The sequence below is a fragment of the Salvelinus namaycush genome, chromosome 30 (assembly GCF_016432855.1).
Source record: "Salvelinus namaycush isolate Seneca chromosome 30, SaNama_1.0, whole genome shotgun sequence".
Lineage (NCBI taxonomy): Eukaryota > Metazoa > Chordata > Actinopteri > Salmoniformes > Salmonidae > Salvelinus > Salvelinus namaycush.
Genome location: NC_052336.1, coordinates 12,780,947 through 12,798,350, shown reverse-complemented (window position 1 = coordinate 12,798,350; position 17,404 = coordinate 12,780,947). Strand labels below are relative to the sequence as shown.

The 17,404-nt window shown below is 40.9% G+C and overlaps 1 protein-coding gene across 1 annotated transcript; it reads right to left on the bottom strand.

The window, feature by feature from the left end:
* Nucleotides 1-8,702: 8,702 nt before the first annotated feature.
* Nucleotides 8,703-10,539, bottom strand: LOC120025346 (serum amyloid A-5 protein-like). The gene is made up of 4 exons (XM_038969883.1): nt 9,857-10,539; nt 9,633-9,738; nt 9,250-9,388; nt 8,703-9,051 (listed from the first exon to the last, which is right to left on the bottom strand). Exons 2-4 carry the CDS (start codon nt 9,718-9,720, stop codon nt 8,913-8,915), a joined length of 366 nt encoding a protein of 121 aa, XP_038825811.1. The 5' UTR covers nt 9,721-9,738; nt 9,857-10,539; the 3' UTR covers nt 8,703-8,912.
* Between the last annotated feature and the right edge of the window lie 6,865 nt (nt 10,540-17,404).

Genomic DNA, 17,404 nt, shown 5'->3' with positions numbered 1-17,404 from the left:
ATGGGGAAGATGGGAGACGCCTGGAGGGGGGTTGAGACAATCACAAAGACAGGTGAAACAGATCAGGGTGTGACAATAGGTGTTATTTCATAGTTTTGATGTCTTCACTAATATTCTATAATGTAGAAAATAGTAAAAATAAAGAAAAACCCTTGAATGAGTAGGTGTGTCCAAACTGGCACTGTATATTCTAGCCTAAAATGCCTTTTCCGTTTATGTCATAGTACCAGTAGATGTTGTAATGTTCTACCATCAGATAATATGGATATAATTGATCAGAAAAGGCCTGTCAAAACCAGGAGGGAAGCAGTGGAAGAGTTAGAGTGAGAAGGAGAGGTTACCTGATGCAGTCTGTCACTCTGCTGTAGGTGTTCTCCTGACTTCCCTGTGACATGGTCTGAATTCTGGTCTTAATCACTGAAACACACAAACTGTATCAATTGGCTTACAGGGGACACGGCAGGCATAATCAAATCAAATCAAATCACATATTATTTGTCACATGCGTCGAATACAACAGGTGTAGCAGACCTTACCGTGAAATGGTTACTTACAAGCCCTTAATTAACCAACAACACAGTTTTAATAAAAATAATAGTTAAGAACCAGTGTATCTTTCATTTGCCACACAACAAGTATTTTTATGTAAAGTTTATGATGAGTTCTTTGGTCAGATTAGGTGAGTGTCCAAAATATCTCTGGAGATTCTGGTGAATCGATGCTACGTATTCACAATGTATAATCAGGATTTGTAGCTCTAAATATGCACATTTTCGAACAAAACATAATTGTATTGTGTAACATGATGTTATAAGACTGTCATCTGATGAATTTGTTCAAGGTTAGTGATTAATTTTATATATTTTGCTGGTTTTTCCGAAAGCTACCTTTTCCGGTGAATAAATGCGTTTGTGTGTTTGGCTATTGTGGTAAGCTAATATAATTCTATATTGTGTTTTCGCTGTAAAACACTTAAATATTCGGAAATATTGGCTGGATTCACAAGATGTTTATCTTTCATTTGCTGTACACCATGTATTTTTAATAAATGTTTTATGATGAGTATTTAGGTATTTCACGTTGCTCTCTGTAATTATTCTGGCTGCTTTGGTGATATTTTTGATGGTAGCTGCAATGTAAAACTATGATTTATACCTCAAATATGCACATTTTCGAACAAAACATAAATGTATTGTATAACATGTTATAAGACTGTCATCTGATGAAGTTGTTTCTTGGTTAGTGACTAATTTTATCTCTATTTGGTCGGTTTTGTGATAGCTACCTATGCGGTAGAAACTGTGAAAATATGCGGTTGAGTCTTTGGCTATTGTGGTTAGCTAATATAAATACATATTGTGTTTTCGCTGTAAAACATTTTAAAAATCGGAAATGATGGCTGGATTCACAAGATGTTTATCTTTCATTTGCTGTATTGGACTTGTGATTTCATGAAAATTATATTATATGATATCCCTGTCCCGTTAGGCTAGGCTATGCTAGTCAGCTTTTTTGATGAGGAGGATCCCGGATCCGGGATGGGTATCACTGAAAGGTTAAGAAACAAAATGTGAGCCTTTCTCTGACACCGACTGGTATATAGGTCCTGGTTGGCAGGAAGCTTGGACCCAGTGATGTACTGGGCCGTACACACTACCCTCTGTAGCCCCTTGCGGTCGGAGGCCGAGCAGTTGCCATACCAGGCGGTGATGCAACCAGTCCGGATGCTCTCGATGGTGCAGCTGTAGAACCTTTTGAGGATTGACTGGGAACAGGGGAACATACAATCTCCTCTCTCCTTCTTCTACCCATCTCTCACCTATCCACCCTGCATCCTGTAACTGGATCTTTAGTATCTCCATGGTAGTGGTGATGATGACCTGCACCAAGAGATGGAGAGATGGAGAGACAAAGAGATAGAGAGATGGAGAGACAAAGAGATGGAAAGACAGAGAGATGGAGAGACAGAGAGATGGAGAGACAAAGAGATGGAGAGACAGAGAGATGGAGAGACAGTGTGACTGTGTTTCAGAGGAGTTCAAGCACCCAGGGAGACACACAACTAGTATCATAATTACTGTTGAGCCACAAGATGGTAGTAGAAAGCTGTCTGAGGCTGATACCCTGGCTGAGTTTACCTGACATGTTTTTTTATATTTTATATTTTTATTTCACCTTAATTTAACCAGGTAGGCCAGTTGAGAACAAGTTCTCATTTACAATTGTGATCTGGCCAAGATAAAGCAAAGCAGTGCGACAAAAACAACAACACAGAGTTACACATGGGATAAACAAACGTAAAGACAATAACACAATGGAAAAATCTGTATATAGTGTGTGCAAATTAAGTAAGGAGGTAAGACAATAAATAGGCCAATAGTAGCGAAGTAATTACAATTTAGCAATTACACTGGAGTGCAGATTAAGATGTGCAAGTAGAAATACTTTTGTGCAAAAGAGCAGAAAAACAAAAACAGATATGGGATGAGGTAGGGATGGGATGAGGTAGATAGTTGGTTGGATGGGCTTTTTACAGATGGGCTGTGTACAGCTGCAGCGATCCGTAAGCTGCTCCGACAGCTGACGCTTAAAGTTTGCGAGGGAGATTTAAGTCTCCAACTTCAGTAATTTTTGTAATTTGTTCCAGTCATTCACAGCAGAGAACTGGAAGGAAAGGCGGCCACAGAGGGTGTTGGCTTTGGGGATGACCAGTGAAATATACCTGCTGGAGCGCGTGCTACGGGTGGGTGTTGCTATGGTGACCAGTGAGCTGAGATAAGGCGGAGCTTTACCTAGCAAAGACTTATAGATGACCTGGAGCCAATGGGTCTGGTGACGAATATGTAGCGAGCGCCAGCCAACGAGAACATACAGGTCGCAGTTGTGGTAGTATATGGGGCTTTGGTGACAAAACGGATGGCACTGTGATAGACTGCATCCAATTTGCTGAGTAAAGTGTTGGAGGCTATTTTGTAAATTACATCGCCGAAGTCAAGGATCGGTAGGACGGTCAGTTTTACGAGGGTATGTTTGGCAGCATGAGTGAAAGAGGCTTTGTTGCAAAATAGGAAGCCGATTTTAGATTTAACTTTGGATTGGAGATGCTTAATGTGAGTCTGGAGGGAGAGTTTACGGTCTAGCCAGACACCTAGGTATTTATAGTTGTCCACATATTCTAAGTCAGAACCGTCCAGAGTAGTGATGCTAGTCGGGCAGCGATCAGTTGAAGAGCATGCATTTAGTTTTATTAGCATTTAAGAGCAGTTGGGGGTCACGGAAGGAGTGTTGTATGGCGTTGAAGCTCGTTTGGAGGTTTGTTAACGCAGTTTTCAAAGAAGGGCCAGATGTATACAGAATGGTGTCGTCTGCGTAGAGGTGGATCAAAGAATCACCAGCAGCAAGAGCGACATCATTGATATATACAGAGAAAAGAGTCGGCCCTAGAATTGAACCCTGTGGCACCCCCATAGAGACTGCCAGAGGTACAGACAACAGTCCCTCCGATTTGACACACTGAGCTCTATCTGAGAAGTAGTTAGTGAACCAGGCGAGGCAGTCATTAGAGAAACCAAGGCTGTTGAGTCTGCCGATAAGAATACGGTGATTGACACAGTCAAAAGCCTTGGCCAGGTCGATAAAGACAGCTGCACAGTAGTCTTTTATCGATGGCAGTTATGATATCGTTTTGGACCTTGAGCGTGGCTGAGGTGCAACCGTGACCAGCTCGGAAACCAGATTGCATAGCGGAGAAGGTACGGTGGGATTCGAAATGGTCGGTGATCTGTTTGTTAACTTGGCTTTCGAAAGACTTTAGAAAGGCAGGGCAGGATGGATATAGGTCTGTAACAGTTTGGGTCTAGAGTGTCTCCCCCTTTGAAGAGGGGGATGACCACGGCCGCTTTCCAATCTTTAGAAATCTCAGACGACACGAAAGAGAGGTTGAACAGACTAGGAATAGGGGTTGCAACAATGAAGCGGATAATTTTAGGAATAGAGGGTCCAGATTGTCTAGCCCAGCTGATTTGTAGGGGTCCAGATTTTGCAGCTCTTTTAGAACATCAGCTGTCTGGACCAGCACCACAACCCGCCAGCATCTCCCTCAGCAGGGTGAGCTTCTGACTGAGAGAGAAAACAAATGTCATAATTATTTTAGTTCAATGACTTTGCTAATTTCTCTGGATGGTCTGGTGCTATCTCAAGTGTTTTACATACATTAAACAAAATGCATACAACTTAAAACTCCCTGTTTCTATCCACAAAGGACATGACCATAAACATGCATAAAACAATAAACATACCATTAGTGATACACATAAAGAAACATACACACACACACACACACACACACACACACACACACACACACACACACACACACACACACACACACACACACACACACACACACACACACACACACACACACACACACACACACACAGTCACTCACACAGTCTTGGAAACATGTTAATAATTCACTAGCGCTGGTCACTCAATAATTTATTACCACTAGATCCCAGCACATAGTGAAGATATTATTAAAATCCTATTTGTGATATGTATATCAAATCCAAACAAGACGTTAGTTAAAACTGATATAGTATACACTACATCTTTCAAGTACATCTATTCAAAGAGATCAGAGTGGGCAAGAGGTTGGTGTACCAGTCAGTTATGACCGGTGTATGATTGTATTTGACAGACAGGTGTTTGAAAGAGGTCTCTGAGCACTACTCACCCATCCTTGGACAGGTGTTGTCTAAAGAAGTCATTGGCAGCTAGTTTGATGGCCTTCTCTGGAGTGACCAGAGTCAGGTTCACAGCAGCACCCAATGGCCAAAGAAATAGAGAGACACAGAGTCATAAACAAAGAACATGCTCAAACACACACACACACACGCGCACGTGCACGCGCACGCGCACGCACACGCACACGCACACGCACACGCACACGCACACACACACACACTGTATATACACACACACACACATATATACACACACACACACAATTTTGTCCTACCTCTGTACATGCCAAAGTATCCCTCTAATCAGATGGTCTTGATAAGGCAATCTGTCTGACCTGTGTAGTGAACATTAAGGATTACTGTGCAAAGACCTCAGAGAATCAACCAGAGGTAAGCAGATACTACAAGCAAACTAAATGTTTGTTTTAGAATAAATTCACCCCGCTGGAGGTAAGGCAGGTGGAGCTGGAACAGCAGGTGATTACACTCCAGTCAGCACAGACCCAGACAACAGTCCAGCACAACAACACCCCCTTATCCAGACCCGGAGAGCTAGAGGTGGAGAGAGATATATCGGCACTCTGGACTGTGGTGAGACAACATCAACAAGAGAAAAAGCAGGAGCAGGAGAAGAGCAGAGCACTAGAGGAGAGGATCAGACTGCTGGAGGAGAGGGTGAGGGGGATGTCGTGTGACAGAGAACAACCCACTAGAAAGGTGGCCACCCCCGCAGGGAAGCAGGCAGAACAACCCACCTCAGCTCCCAACAAAAGTCTTGACACCACAGCAGAACAGTCCACCCCAGACCCTGACCACGTCGACATCACAGTGGGACAGACAAATGAAGAACCCCAAGCCCAGGGGATCTTACCCCCTCTGAGCACCCCCACTGTCAGCCACCCTGATAGCCCTTCTGACAACCACCCCACACCCACTGAGGACATACACAAGACATAGATTATACTCCTTATGGACTCAAACTGGAAATATATACAAGAAAAAAATGTTTCCCAAACACAGTGTGTCTAAACCCTGGTGTCCAAACACCCAACGTGCAGTAGACCTTCTGTCTGAGGACCAACTAGGTTCATCTAGCCACATAATAATACACACAGGCACAAACGACCTGAGAGCACAGCAGGAAAGGGTGGCCACAGCACTCAAGGGAGTGATTGAAAAAGCTTATTCTACTTTCCCTAATTCACAAGTGGTTATATCCACTTTGCCACCACAAAAAGACTTCCACCCTGCTACCATACAGCAGATAAAAGCAAGTTTTTCTCTTGACTGTGACTCAAAACCACATTTTTACCTGGCCCACCCTGGACTTGACATATGTTTGAATTGAAAGAGTTGAAAGAGAGAAGTGTGAGAAGGTATCAAAAAGGTGACAATGACCAATCAATAACAAAAGAGAAAAACAAGAATGAGAGAGGGATAATGGTGGAGCAATTAGTTCAAGATTCAACCTAGAACATCAATTCAAACATTTTGATAAATCCTCTCAAAATCCTTTCAGTTTCCATCAATATCCTTATCCACACTTACCTGATCTGCTTGTCAGCCATCTATTTGAGACACAGTTACTCTGACAGTTTCTCTGTCTGTGTATCTGTAAACGTGATCTGCACCTCCGTGTTTAAGGAAACAATGGATTAGTGGAAGATAGATGGAGAATACCTCAGTCAACCAGCCAATGTTCAACCATCAGTTTCAGTCAGTCAGTCAAGTAATTGGCCAGCTGTGGAGGAGAACTGGAAAAGAACAGAGTACAAATCCATATCAGAACAGTAATCTGACACTCAGTTAAAGCTTTGAGAAACATCTGTGCATGGAAAGTACTTGGCTTATCCCTGGGAATAATAGTATTTACCTCAATGTTGTGTTGGCAGGCTACCTGAAATGAAGAGTGTTCATACATTGAGCCATGCTTTCAGAAGAAGCTGATTGTACAGCCACCCTCCTTCTGAACCAATCACATCAATCCTTCCCCTCCACCCCTCCCTCAACGCTAATTCTAACCCCCATTCTTTCTATTTCCTCTACTCCTACTCCTCCCAAATCTCTCCTGATTTGTGTGTGTGCATTGTATTTGAATGGAGCAAGAGAAAGCAGAGAAAGAGAGAGGGAGATGGGACATCCAATACTGTGATTAGAAGTATGGGTGTATATCTGTTTGAGGTCTAGTCTGTCTGCTCACAGCACTCCTCTCTTTGCAGGTTTGTAACAATATACCTTTGACCAAATATTTCACTTTGTTGTCTTTATAAAAGGATCTTCTGTGACGTGCTGTGCAAAAACCTTGGTCATAGAATAGTACCTAAGAGAAGCCACAGGAGTGGTCTGTCTATAATATAAATAAAAATAAATAAAAATGCTTCATTTATATGTACAGTATGAGCTCATGTATTTTTCATTGCCAGGAATGGATTACATGTGGTAATGTAGAGACTTACCACATCTAGTTTGTTAATACATCATGAATAAATACATCCGCATAACACTATACCCATTCCACCACATATCTGCCTTGCACATTCAGATTTGAGTGTTATGATTGTCAGGTAAACCTGACTTAACATAGTTCACCCATTAACTACACATCATTGCTCACCATGTGAACCTTCCACATAAATGTATACACAGATTGGGGGATCAAGACATGATGCTTATGTTTTCCTAGCTGCTTTTCAGGGCTCATCACAAAGATGCTGAGTGCAACTGCTGAGGCTACTTATTTCTACTTGGTGAAGCTGAACCCTGTTGCTACCCATTACACATCTCAGGTGAAGTTTATCATGATATAGCGAAATCTATGATATTGATATTGACATCACTTTGAGCCCTAAAGTTCATATTTTCAAATTAAGAGTGACAAAAACTGAAAACCTAGGAAAGCCATATACCTGGGTTACAATTCCTCTGTGTTACAATTCCTCTGTGTTACAATTTCTTAGCTCATCTCTTTCTCTCTCTCTCTGTCTCTCTCTGTCTCTCTCTGTCTCTCTCTCTCTCTCTCTCTCTCACTCAGCCTGTTCAAAGTCTGTTCCAAAGAAGGTGGTACAGTACTTTGGACCATACTCTCATTGGTTGCTTGTGTGGAGGTGTGGTCAGGCTGATCAATACATTGTATGTCTGTGCATATTTTACACTATGCCTGTAATTCTGCATTCTGTAATAATGAGTGGTTATGTTCAAAAGCCTAGCTGTATGCTAATTTTATGCATATTATCTATCTGTGTTAAATTATACATAGCCTACTCATCTAACCTCCGGTCTCAATAGAGTTGCATAGTATGTTGAATTGAATCCTCATTCAAACTGTCATGTTCCATTAACAGCAGGGAAATGGACGTGGTAGATACCAATATTATAATTGCAATTTGTGATGAACTGACCTACCATCCTCCTGGACCAGCTGTTCAAGCCTATACGGTACCTGCAGGCCTCCTTACATCCCCTGCCCCGCTAATAACAGGATTCCCTGCTAAATCGTTACACTCAACAAATTGGCCTGGTGGATCAGTGGTCAATTAAACCAGCATCTATTGGTTGTAAGTGAGAAGGGGAAGACACGGTGTGTGTTGTGTTGGCGAGAGGGAGGTAGCTTAGGGATGAGCAGAGGCAAATAAATGCACAACCTCTATTGGCTTAGAATTGTTGTTGCACCCTCAAAGTTCACATCACTGCATCACCTGCAATACTCGCAGCTTCTTCTATGTATCCTATGTTTTTCTCAGCTTCTTCTATGTCTATCCTATGAAAAACATATACTATGTACGGCTGACCCACTGTCCAAATGTCCCAGTTACTAGTTGTAAAGGGCTGACCCGTTGCCAGTTGAAAGCTGAGAAAATGTCAACCCCAGATCATTTGAGTGTACATTTCAGGATTTGAACATTTCTTTCCAACCTTCCCAGTCGTATCATACTGAATACAGAAAGACATTCGGTCTCTAGTTGCGTAATCACTTTATTTTTGCAACACTTTTGAAATACATTGTATACTAAGTTTCAGTACCATGTACCTGTCTATTATCAGAACATTTGGGCAAAATCATTTTTGAGAATATGATTTTTTTCTCCAAAAGCAGTAATTAAGTGCAATATATTTGTTTGGATTGTGGTCCTTTCAGTTTGGCTAGTAACCTCCTTTATTTTAGGTTCAGTATTTCTTGGGGAGTCCTTGGGGTCTGAATCGGTTGGGGTCCCCTCCATTACGTCCCCAGCGGTTAGCCTGCTGGTCAGCTGCTGAGTCCTCGTGTCCTCGACCACTGGAACCCTGAACCATCTCCCGGCCATCACTGAGAGAGGAGAAATATTACATAAGTAACTCGCCAACCACAGTGAACCAATAATGGTAAAATTGTCTTTCTGACCAGACATTTTTTTTTTTACAAAAAGTGCCATAAAGAACTAAATGGAGAAAGTTTTGATCAGATAATTTGATGAGCAACTGAACCACATTATAAGCGTCTCACAGATATTTGAGAATCACCCACCTGATGACTGTTGCTGCCCACCTGCCCCCTGGTCCTCTCCTGGCAGCATCATAGTTGCCCCGAGCGTGAAAGTACTTGTCTGAGTTTTTCCAGTTGGCGTCCTTCATGTCGCCATATGCACGCCACATGTCTGTAGCACCTGCAGGGTCAGGAGGACACGGATGTTGAGTTTGACACTTACAAGGAACTTTACAACATTTCAAACCACTAGCCTCAAGAAATAACAAGGACTTTAAAGGAGTCCTCAAATACAGTACATTGTTGCTCTTGAATGATTTGTTACTCTTGAATGATTTGTTACTCTTGAATGATTTGTTACTCTTGATTTATGTATCTATTTCTGTCAACAATGAAGAAACAATGATTAAAGTGTATAAACGGACCTCGAGCAGCTTCACCAGGGAAGCGGTACCACTGAGCTTGAGCCCCTACAATAAGGGTCAGAACAAGTCCAGCTAGAAGCAGCTTCATACTTGCAGATGTGACAGACTGAAAGAAACATGGAGAGAGAGAACGTAGTCTACTATATGAATTGCTAACATATTTACAGATAATTTATTCAATTTAAACTGTGACTGCCTCATATAACAGAGTTATTATCTCTTACCTTTCAGCTCCTTAGTTAGTTAGTCAGTCAGGCAGTTTGAACCCCCTTGTGTTTCATGTTGGTTTGTGGTCTGCAGCTTGTTCTTATATTCCACTCAGACCAGGGAGGAGTTTAGTTTTCCAAAAGCTGGAATTCCCTAACTTCGTCCTCCCAAGTTATTACACTCAGAAGTGTCTGTCCGCTACACAAGATGAGGAATTTCCAGGTCATGACAAGATGAATTATAGTACCTGCTCTGAAGTCTTGGGCAATAAGGAGGATACTCCTCAATTGTGTAACTCGGCCTACAGCTTAAAAAAACAAGGCATCAAAATGTGATGTGTCTGCATTAATAAGACTAATGGGGGCAATGCAGTTTGTTTTTCTGCTTTTAATGTCGTAATTGTCATGATGGATGAGGTTCCAAAAGTTTGCCTCTCACCTAATATGAGAGAATGATTCCTTATGATATGATTCATTATAGACTACTATAGTAGGGTAGAATACAGGTATTTAATAGACATAGACATGAAAGGCACTTTACATGTCCACATCATACAGATTGCACCTTTATTTTACGGGTTACACAATTACTGCTCCCCCTCACACCTATGTTGCTGTTCATTGATTATTGATTTCCATTACCATTAGTATCTATTTATCCTGCTACTGGTCACTATTACTCTTGTTTACAAATCAAATCAAATTTTATTGGTCGCATACACATATTTAGCAGATGCTATTGCGGGTGTAGCAAAATGCTTGTGTTCTTAGCTCCAGCAGTGCAGTAATATCTAACAATTTACAGCAATACACACAGATCTAAATGTAAAAGAATGGAATTAAGAAACATATAAATATTACGACAAGCAATGTCGGAGTCCGAAGTATAAAATATATATATATATATGTGATGGGATGTATAGACATTATGGGCGGTATGTGGATAGAATATTTAGTATATTTGTAGAATACGTAGGATAGAATAGTATATATACAGCAATAGTTGAATGGGATGGCATTGACTAGAATACAGTATTATACTGTACATATGAAATTAGTAAAACAGTATGTAAACGTTATTAAAGTGACCAGTGATTCCATGTCTATGTACATAGGGCAGCAGCCTCTAAGGTGTAGGGTTGAGTAACCAGGTGGTAGCTAGTGACTAAGTTCAGGGCAGAGTACTGGGTGGAGGCCGGCAAAGGATGGCTATTTAACAGTCTGATGGCCTTGAGATAGAAGCTGTTTTTCAGACTCTCGGTCCCAGCTTTGATGTACCTGTACTGACCTCGCCTTCTGGATGATAGCAAGGTGAACAGGCTGGTTGACTTGGGTGGTTGTTGTCTTTGATGATCTTTTTGGCCTTCTTTTGACATCGGGTGCTCTAGGTGTCTTGGAGGGCAGGCATTGTGCCCCCGGTGATGCGTTGCGCAGACCGCACCACCCTCTGGAGAGCCCTGCGGTTGCGGGTGGTGCAGTTGCCGAACCAGGCAGTGATACAGCCCGACAGGATGCTCTCAATGGTGCATCTGTAAAATTTTGTGAGGATCTTAGGGGCCAAGCTGGATTTCTTTAGCCTCCTGAGATTGAAGAGGCGCTGTTGCGCAGGGGAACTTGAAGCTTTTCACCTTGTCCACTGCAGCTCCATCGTTGTGGATGGGGCGTGCTCCCTCTGCTGTCGAAATGTGCAGTACCTTCAGAAAGTATTCACATCCTTTTACTTTTTCCAAATGTTTTTGTGTTACAACCTGAATGTAAAATGTTTCAATTAAGATGTTATGTCACTGGACTACACACAATACCCCATAATGTCAACATGGAATTTGGGTTTTAGAAACTTCTACAAATTAATTAAAAATGAAAATCTGAATTGTCTTGAGTCAATAAGTATTCAATCCCTTTGTTATTCAATCCCTTTGTTAAACAGCCATGGTATATGGTTTACATAATTTTCATGCTCAGCCAATCAGATCAGTGACCACTCCTTCCCTGTGGATGGGGGCAATGTCATCCTACGGGGCATCGCCATGATAACTAAAATAATGGCCTGCCCAGCATTTTTATACATGACCCTAAGCGCATGATGGGACGTTAATTGCTTAATTAACCACACCTGTGTGGAAGAACCTGCTTTCAATATACTTTGTATCCCTCATTTATTCAAGTGTTTCCTTTATTTTGGCAGTTACCTGTACTTAAAACACACTTAAAATAGTACCTTAATGTAAAGTGTTACCAAATATTACAATTTTGAAAGGTAACAAAAAAAAGAAAAAACTAGTTTTAAACTTTTATGGCCATGATGACGTCATGTTGGTAGCATAATGACATGTCAGTATGGAGACAGCACAGCACGGTTATGTGCTTTTATATTTGTTTTTATTTCTGTTAGTTTTTACATAACTTTATTTAGTTTAAGTTGTATAAAAATATTTATATTTCATTTTTATATTATTTTGTTTCAGTATTAAGTGTTAAGAGCATTAAGCATTTGTGGGAGGCTAGAAGAAATATGGGTTGTAGAGTTTTTTGTGTGTTATTTGGGATGTCACAACTGGAGGGCAGTAATATACACTGCTCAAAAAAATAAAGGGAACACTTAAACAACACAATGTAACTCCAAGTCAATCACACTTCTGTGAAATCAAACTGTCCACTTAGGAAGCAACACTGATTGACAATGTGGCCTGCTGGAGGTCATTTTGCAGGGCTCTGGCAGTGCTCCTCCTGCTCAAAGGCGGAAGTAGCGGTCCTGCTGCTGGGTTGTTGCCCTCCTACGGCCTCCTCCACGTCTCCTGATGTACTGGCCTGTCTCCTGGTAGCGCCTCCATGCTCTGGACACTACGCTGACAGACACAGCAAACCTTCTTGCCACAGCTCGCATTGATGTGCCATCCTGGATGAGCTGCACTACCTGAGCCACTTGTGTGGGTTGTAGACTCCGTCTCATGCTACCACTAGAGTGAGAGAACCGCCAGCATTCAAAAGTGACCAAAACATCAGCCAGGAAGCATAGGAAACTGAGAAGTGGTCTGTGGTCACCACCTGCAGAATCGCTCCTTTATTGGGGGTGTCTTGCTAATTGCCTATAATTTCCACCTTTTGTCTATTCCATTTGCACAACAGCATGTGAAATTTATTGTCAATCAGTGTTGCTTCCTAAGTGGACAGTTTGATTTCACAGAAATGTGATTGACTTGGAGTTACATTGTGTTTAAGGGTTCCCTTTATTTTTTTGAGCAGTGTATAAGGTGATGGGTCAGGTCATAGGTTAGCCCTTCTCATGACTCCAATTTTACATTGGAATCATTCCACATTTCCTTTTTTTTAACTAGGCAAGTCAGTTAAGAACAAATTCTTATTTACAATGACAGCCTAGAAACAAATCAAATCACATTTTGTTTGTCACATGTGCCAAAATCAACAGGTGTAGACCTTACAGTGAAATGCTTACTTACGAGCCCCTAACCGATAGTGCAAGTTTAAAAAAATACGGATAAGAATAAGAGATAAAAGTAACAAGTAATTAAAGAGGAACAGTAAAAAATAACTATATATACAGGGGGGTGCCGGTACAGAGGCACCGGTTAGTTAAGGTAGTATGTACATGTAGGTAGAGTTAATTAAAGTGACTATGCATAGATGACAACAGAGAGTGGAAGTGGTGTGGAGAGGGGAGGGGCAATGTGAATAGTCTGGGTAGCCATTTGACTAGATGTTCATGAGTCTTATGGCTTGGGAGTAGAAGCTGTTTAGAAGCCTCTTGGACCTAGACTTGGCGCTCTGGTATCGCTTGCCGTGTGGTAGCAGAGAGAACAGTCTATGACTAGGGTGACTGGAGTCTTTGACAATTTTCAGGACCTTCCTCTGAAAAAAATACAAAAATGTAATATAATTCATGTGGACATATCACCACCAAAATCATCAAGGACATCAACCACCTGAGTCATGGCCTGTTCAACCCACTATCATCCAGAAGGCGAGGTCAGTACAGGTGCATCAAAGCTGGGACCGAGAGAGTGAAAAACAGCTTATGGCCATCAGACTGTTAAATAGCCATCACTAGCTGGCTACCACCCGACTACTCAACCCTGCACCTTAGGGGCTGCTGCCCTATATACATAGACATGGAATCACTAGTCACTTTAATAATGTTTACATACTGCTTTACTCATTTCATATGTATATACTCTATTCTACTGTATTTTAGTCAATGCCACTCTGACATTGCTCGTCCTAATATTTATATATTTCTTAAATCCATTCTTTTACTTTTAGATTTGTGTGTACTGTTGTGAATTGTTAGATTATACTGCACTGTTGGAGCTAGGAACACAAGCATTTCGCTACACCCGCAATAACATCTGCTAAATATATGTATGTGACCAATAACATTTGATTTGATTTGATGATGTTTTTTATTAAATTTTAGTCAAAGATAATAGTTTCAGTATACTTTAAGTTTTTCAAATAGGTCTGTTAATTACTTTATTTCAAGTTTCAAGTCACATGCACAAGTATAGTTTGGGCTCCCGAATGGCGCAGCGGTCAAAGGCACTGCATCTCAGTGCTAGAGGCATCACTGCAGTCCCTGGTTTGAATCCAGGCTGTATCACATCCGGCTGTGATTGGGAGTCTCATAGGGCGGTGCACCATAGGCCCAGCGTTATCTGGGTTTGGCTGGGGTAGGCTGTCATTGTAAATAAGAATTTGATCTTAACTGTGAAATACCTTTCTTGTGAGCTCTAACCCTAACAATGCATTAATCAAGGGAGAACAAAAACCCACGAGATATGGAAATAAAAAGAACATGATAAAGTAAGTAAGCATGCTATGTACAGGGTCAGTTCCAGTACCATATTTCCAATGTGCAGGGATACTGGATCGATTGAGGTAGATATGTATAAGGGTAAGGTGACTAGGCATCAGGATATATGATGAATAGAGTAGCAGCAGTGTTTCATGATGAGTGTGTGTAGAGTCAGTATAACTGTATGAGCATAAATTTTTTTCATGATTAATATTTGTTTTAGTTTCAGTTTTACATTATAAACTTGCAGCACAGTAATGTTTTGTTGGCAGAGAAAGCCAGCTGAGATGCCAGTTCTCCTTTCCTGACTAACAGTTCTGACTGGAAATGAAACTTCGGAATTTCCTCAGCATCACATCCTGTTTTTGACAGTGTTACTATTGTCCTGCCCAAAACAAACCGTAGCCTCAAATAGACAGTTGACATGATGAAATAAAGACAGAGATGTGTGTTTTTCCCCATCAGGGCATGGTTATTAAATGACAGACATGTATGTGTTTGAAATCTATCATTAGATGGTTTCATTTCAAAGAGATTCTGTTGCAAAATGCCATATATCCACCTTACTCACAGAGAAAGCAGTAGCACTGCAATGTTTTATAGTCAAATGTGACAAATATATCCATATACCTATATATTTAAGAACTGTACAAATGACACATTGGTGATCATAGATATAGAACCCTAGATAGGATGATGTCATAGACCCCCTTGTACACGAAGGGCAGGGTTGGGGAGTAACGGATTAATCTAATCCGTTACATGTAAAGGATTACAAAAAAACGATAACTGTAATCCATTTCGTTAGCAGCAAAAATATTGTAATCAGATTACAGATACTTTTGAAAAACTAGATGATTACTTTGAGGATTACTTTTAAATTCAGAAAGGATGTTTGAGAAAAAAAATGGACACTTCTCTGTTTTCTCAATGACATTCAAATTAGCATTGAAAAAAGGCGCAAGCATACAGTAGGTGGTTCCGCACGAGCGAGTCTGACCACAAGTCAGAGATTTAAATGTTAAATTGGTTTCCATCACATTTTTACTGATGGTTTTGTTACATAAAATATTGAGTTAATATAGCGAAGGTGCCCACTCTGGTATTGGCACATGCACTCTAGCCAACAGCTCGTAGATACAGTGCGGGTATATCCTAACTTAAATTATTGTGGGGGCCACAAAAGAAAATCTGAATTTATCATGGGGAGCAGCAGTGGCTCGCGGGTCTGAGTACCCACATCCATACCCACAAATGCAGCCAGAGCCGGCCCTAGCTTTTTTGGGGGCCCTAAGCAACATTTCTACACATGTTGACATAGGGTGGAGAGAAATGTTAGCTGTTTTTAGTAAGATATCTGAGTGAGTGTGACTAACAAAATCAATGGGGGTCCCCCAGTCGGTAATTCGACCATGAATACTACAAGTTTAGACAGCTGGCCGCTAGACTGAATTACCAATAGAAAAAATAAGACCCTCAATATTTTTGGAAAGGAGCATCAAGCTCATCACTTTGCACTTTCACCATGCTGTGGAGTTCATTATCTGTAGCCTAATAAACTGTACGCTTTCCAAAGTCGGAGTGGGAGGACCACACATGTCATCTCGTGACTGCAGGATTGCTTCGATATGGTTATTAAATCAATATTTGCACTTAAAAGCCTTTCCACCACCATCTCTCGCATAATACATTTTACAGACCAAAGGATCCCACCTTGTCTATTGTATTTAGTTATGTCAACATTTGGAAAGTTTACGACAAATCTGGTGTTTCCATCAGGACGGTCGTGACACATTTTCTATCCGACATGTTCTTCACGTGCATAAAAAGGTTGGATGGAAACCTGAGAACAGTAACATTTTACTCAAAGGTATCCATAAGCACTCATTTTTTATGAAAAAAATTGAAAAGTTGGTGTATAAAGCATTTTGGAATGAAACTCTTCAATATATTGGAATTTACACAGAGTAACTCAATATTAGGAAGGTGTTCCTAATGTTTGGTGTACTCAGTGATACACACAGTATCAAATCCTTTCAGAGCTACTCAGGTGTTGAGATTTCTTAACAAGAGCATTGAATCACTGGAGCTCTGCACACACATTAATATTATTGCAGTGTGATCAGCTGAATTTGCAGTAGTTTGTTTAATTATTCCATCTTATAAAAATCAGTGTGCTATTTTAATCAATTTACAGTCTTCATTAAAAATAAAGAAAAACCCCTTGAATGAGTAGGTGTGTCCAAACTTTTGACTGGTACTGTATATTCTAGCCTAAAATGCCTTTTCCGTTTATTTCATAGTACCAATAGATGATGTAATGTTCTACCATCAGATAATATGGATATAATTGATCAGAAAAGGCCTGTCAAAACCAGGAGGGAAGCAGTGGAAGAGTTAGAGTGAGAAGGAGAGGTTACCTGATGCAGTCTGTCACTGCTGTAGGTGTTCTCCTGACTTCCCTGTGACATGGTCTGAATTCTGGTCTTAATCACTGAAACACACAAACTGTATCAATTGGCTTACAGGGGACACGGCAGGCATAATCAAATCAAATCAAATCACATATTATTTGTCACATGCGTCGAATACAACAGGTGTAGCAGACCTTACCGTGAAATGGTTACTTACAAGCCCTTAATTAACCAACAACGCAGTTTTAATAAAGATAATAGTTAAGAAACAAAATGTGAGCCTTTCTCTGACACCGACTGGTATATAGGTCCTGGTTGGCAGGAAGCTTGGCCCCAGTGATG

Bases quoted from the DNA above. Each gene is read 5' to 3' on its own strand.
- LOC120025346 (XM_038969883.1), bottom strand. From the start codon at position 9,720: ATGAAGCTGCTTCTAGCTGGACTTGTTCTGACCCTTATTGTAGGGGCT. The intron at 9,389-9,632 runs GTCCGTTTATAC...CTGACCCTGCAG, and splicing joins CCCTGGTGAAGCTGCTCGAG to GTGCTACAGACATGTGGCGT. The intron at 9,052-9,249 runs GTGGGTGATTCT...CTCCTCTCTCAG, and splicing joins TGGGCAGCAACAGTCATCAG to TGATGGCCGGGAGATGGTTC.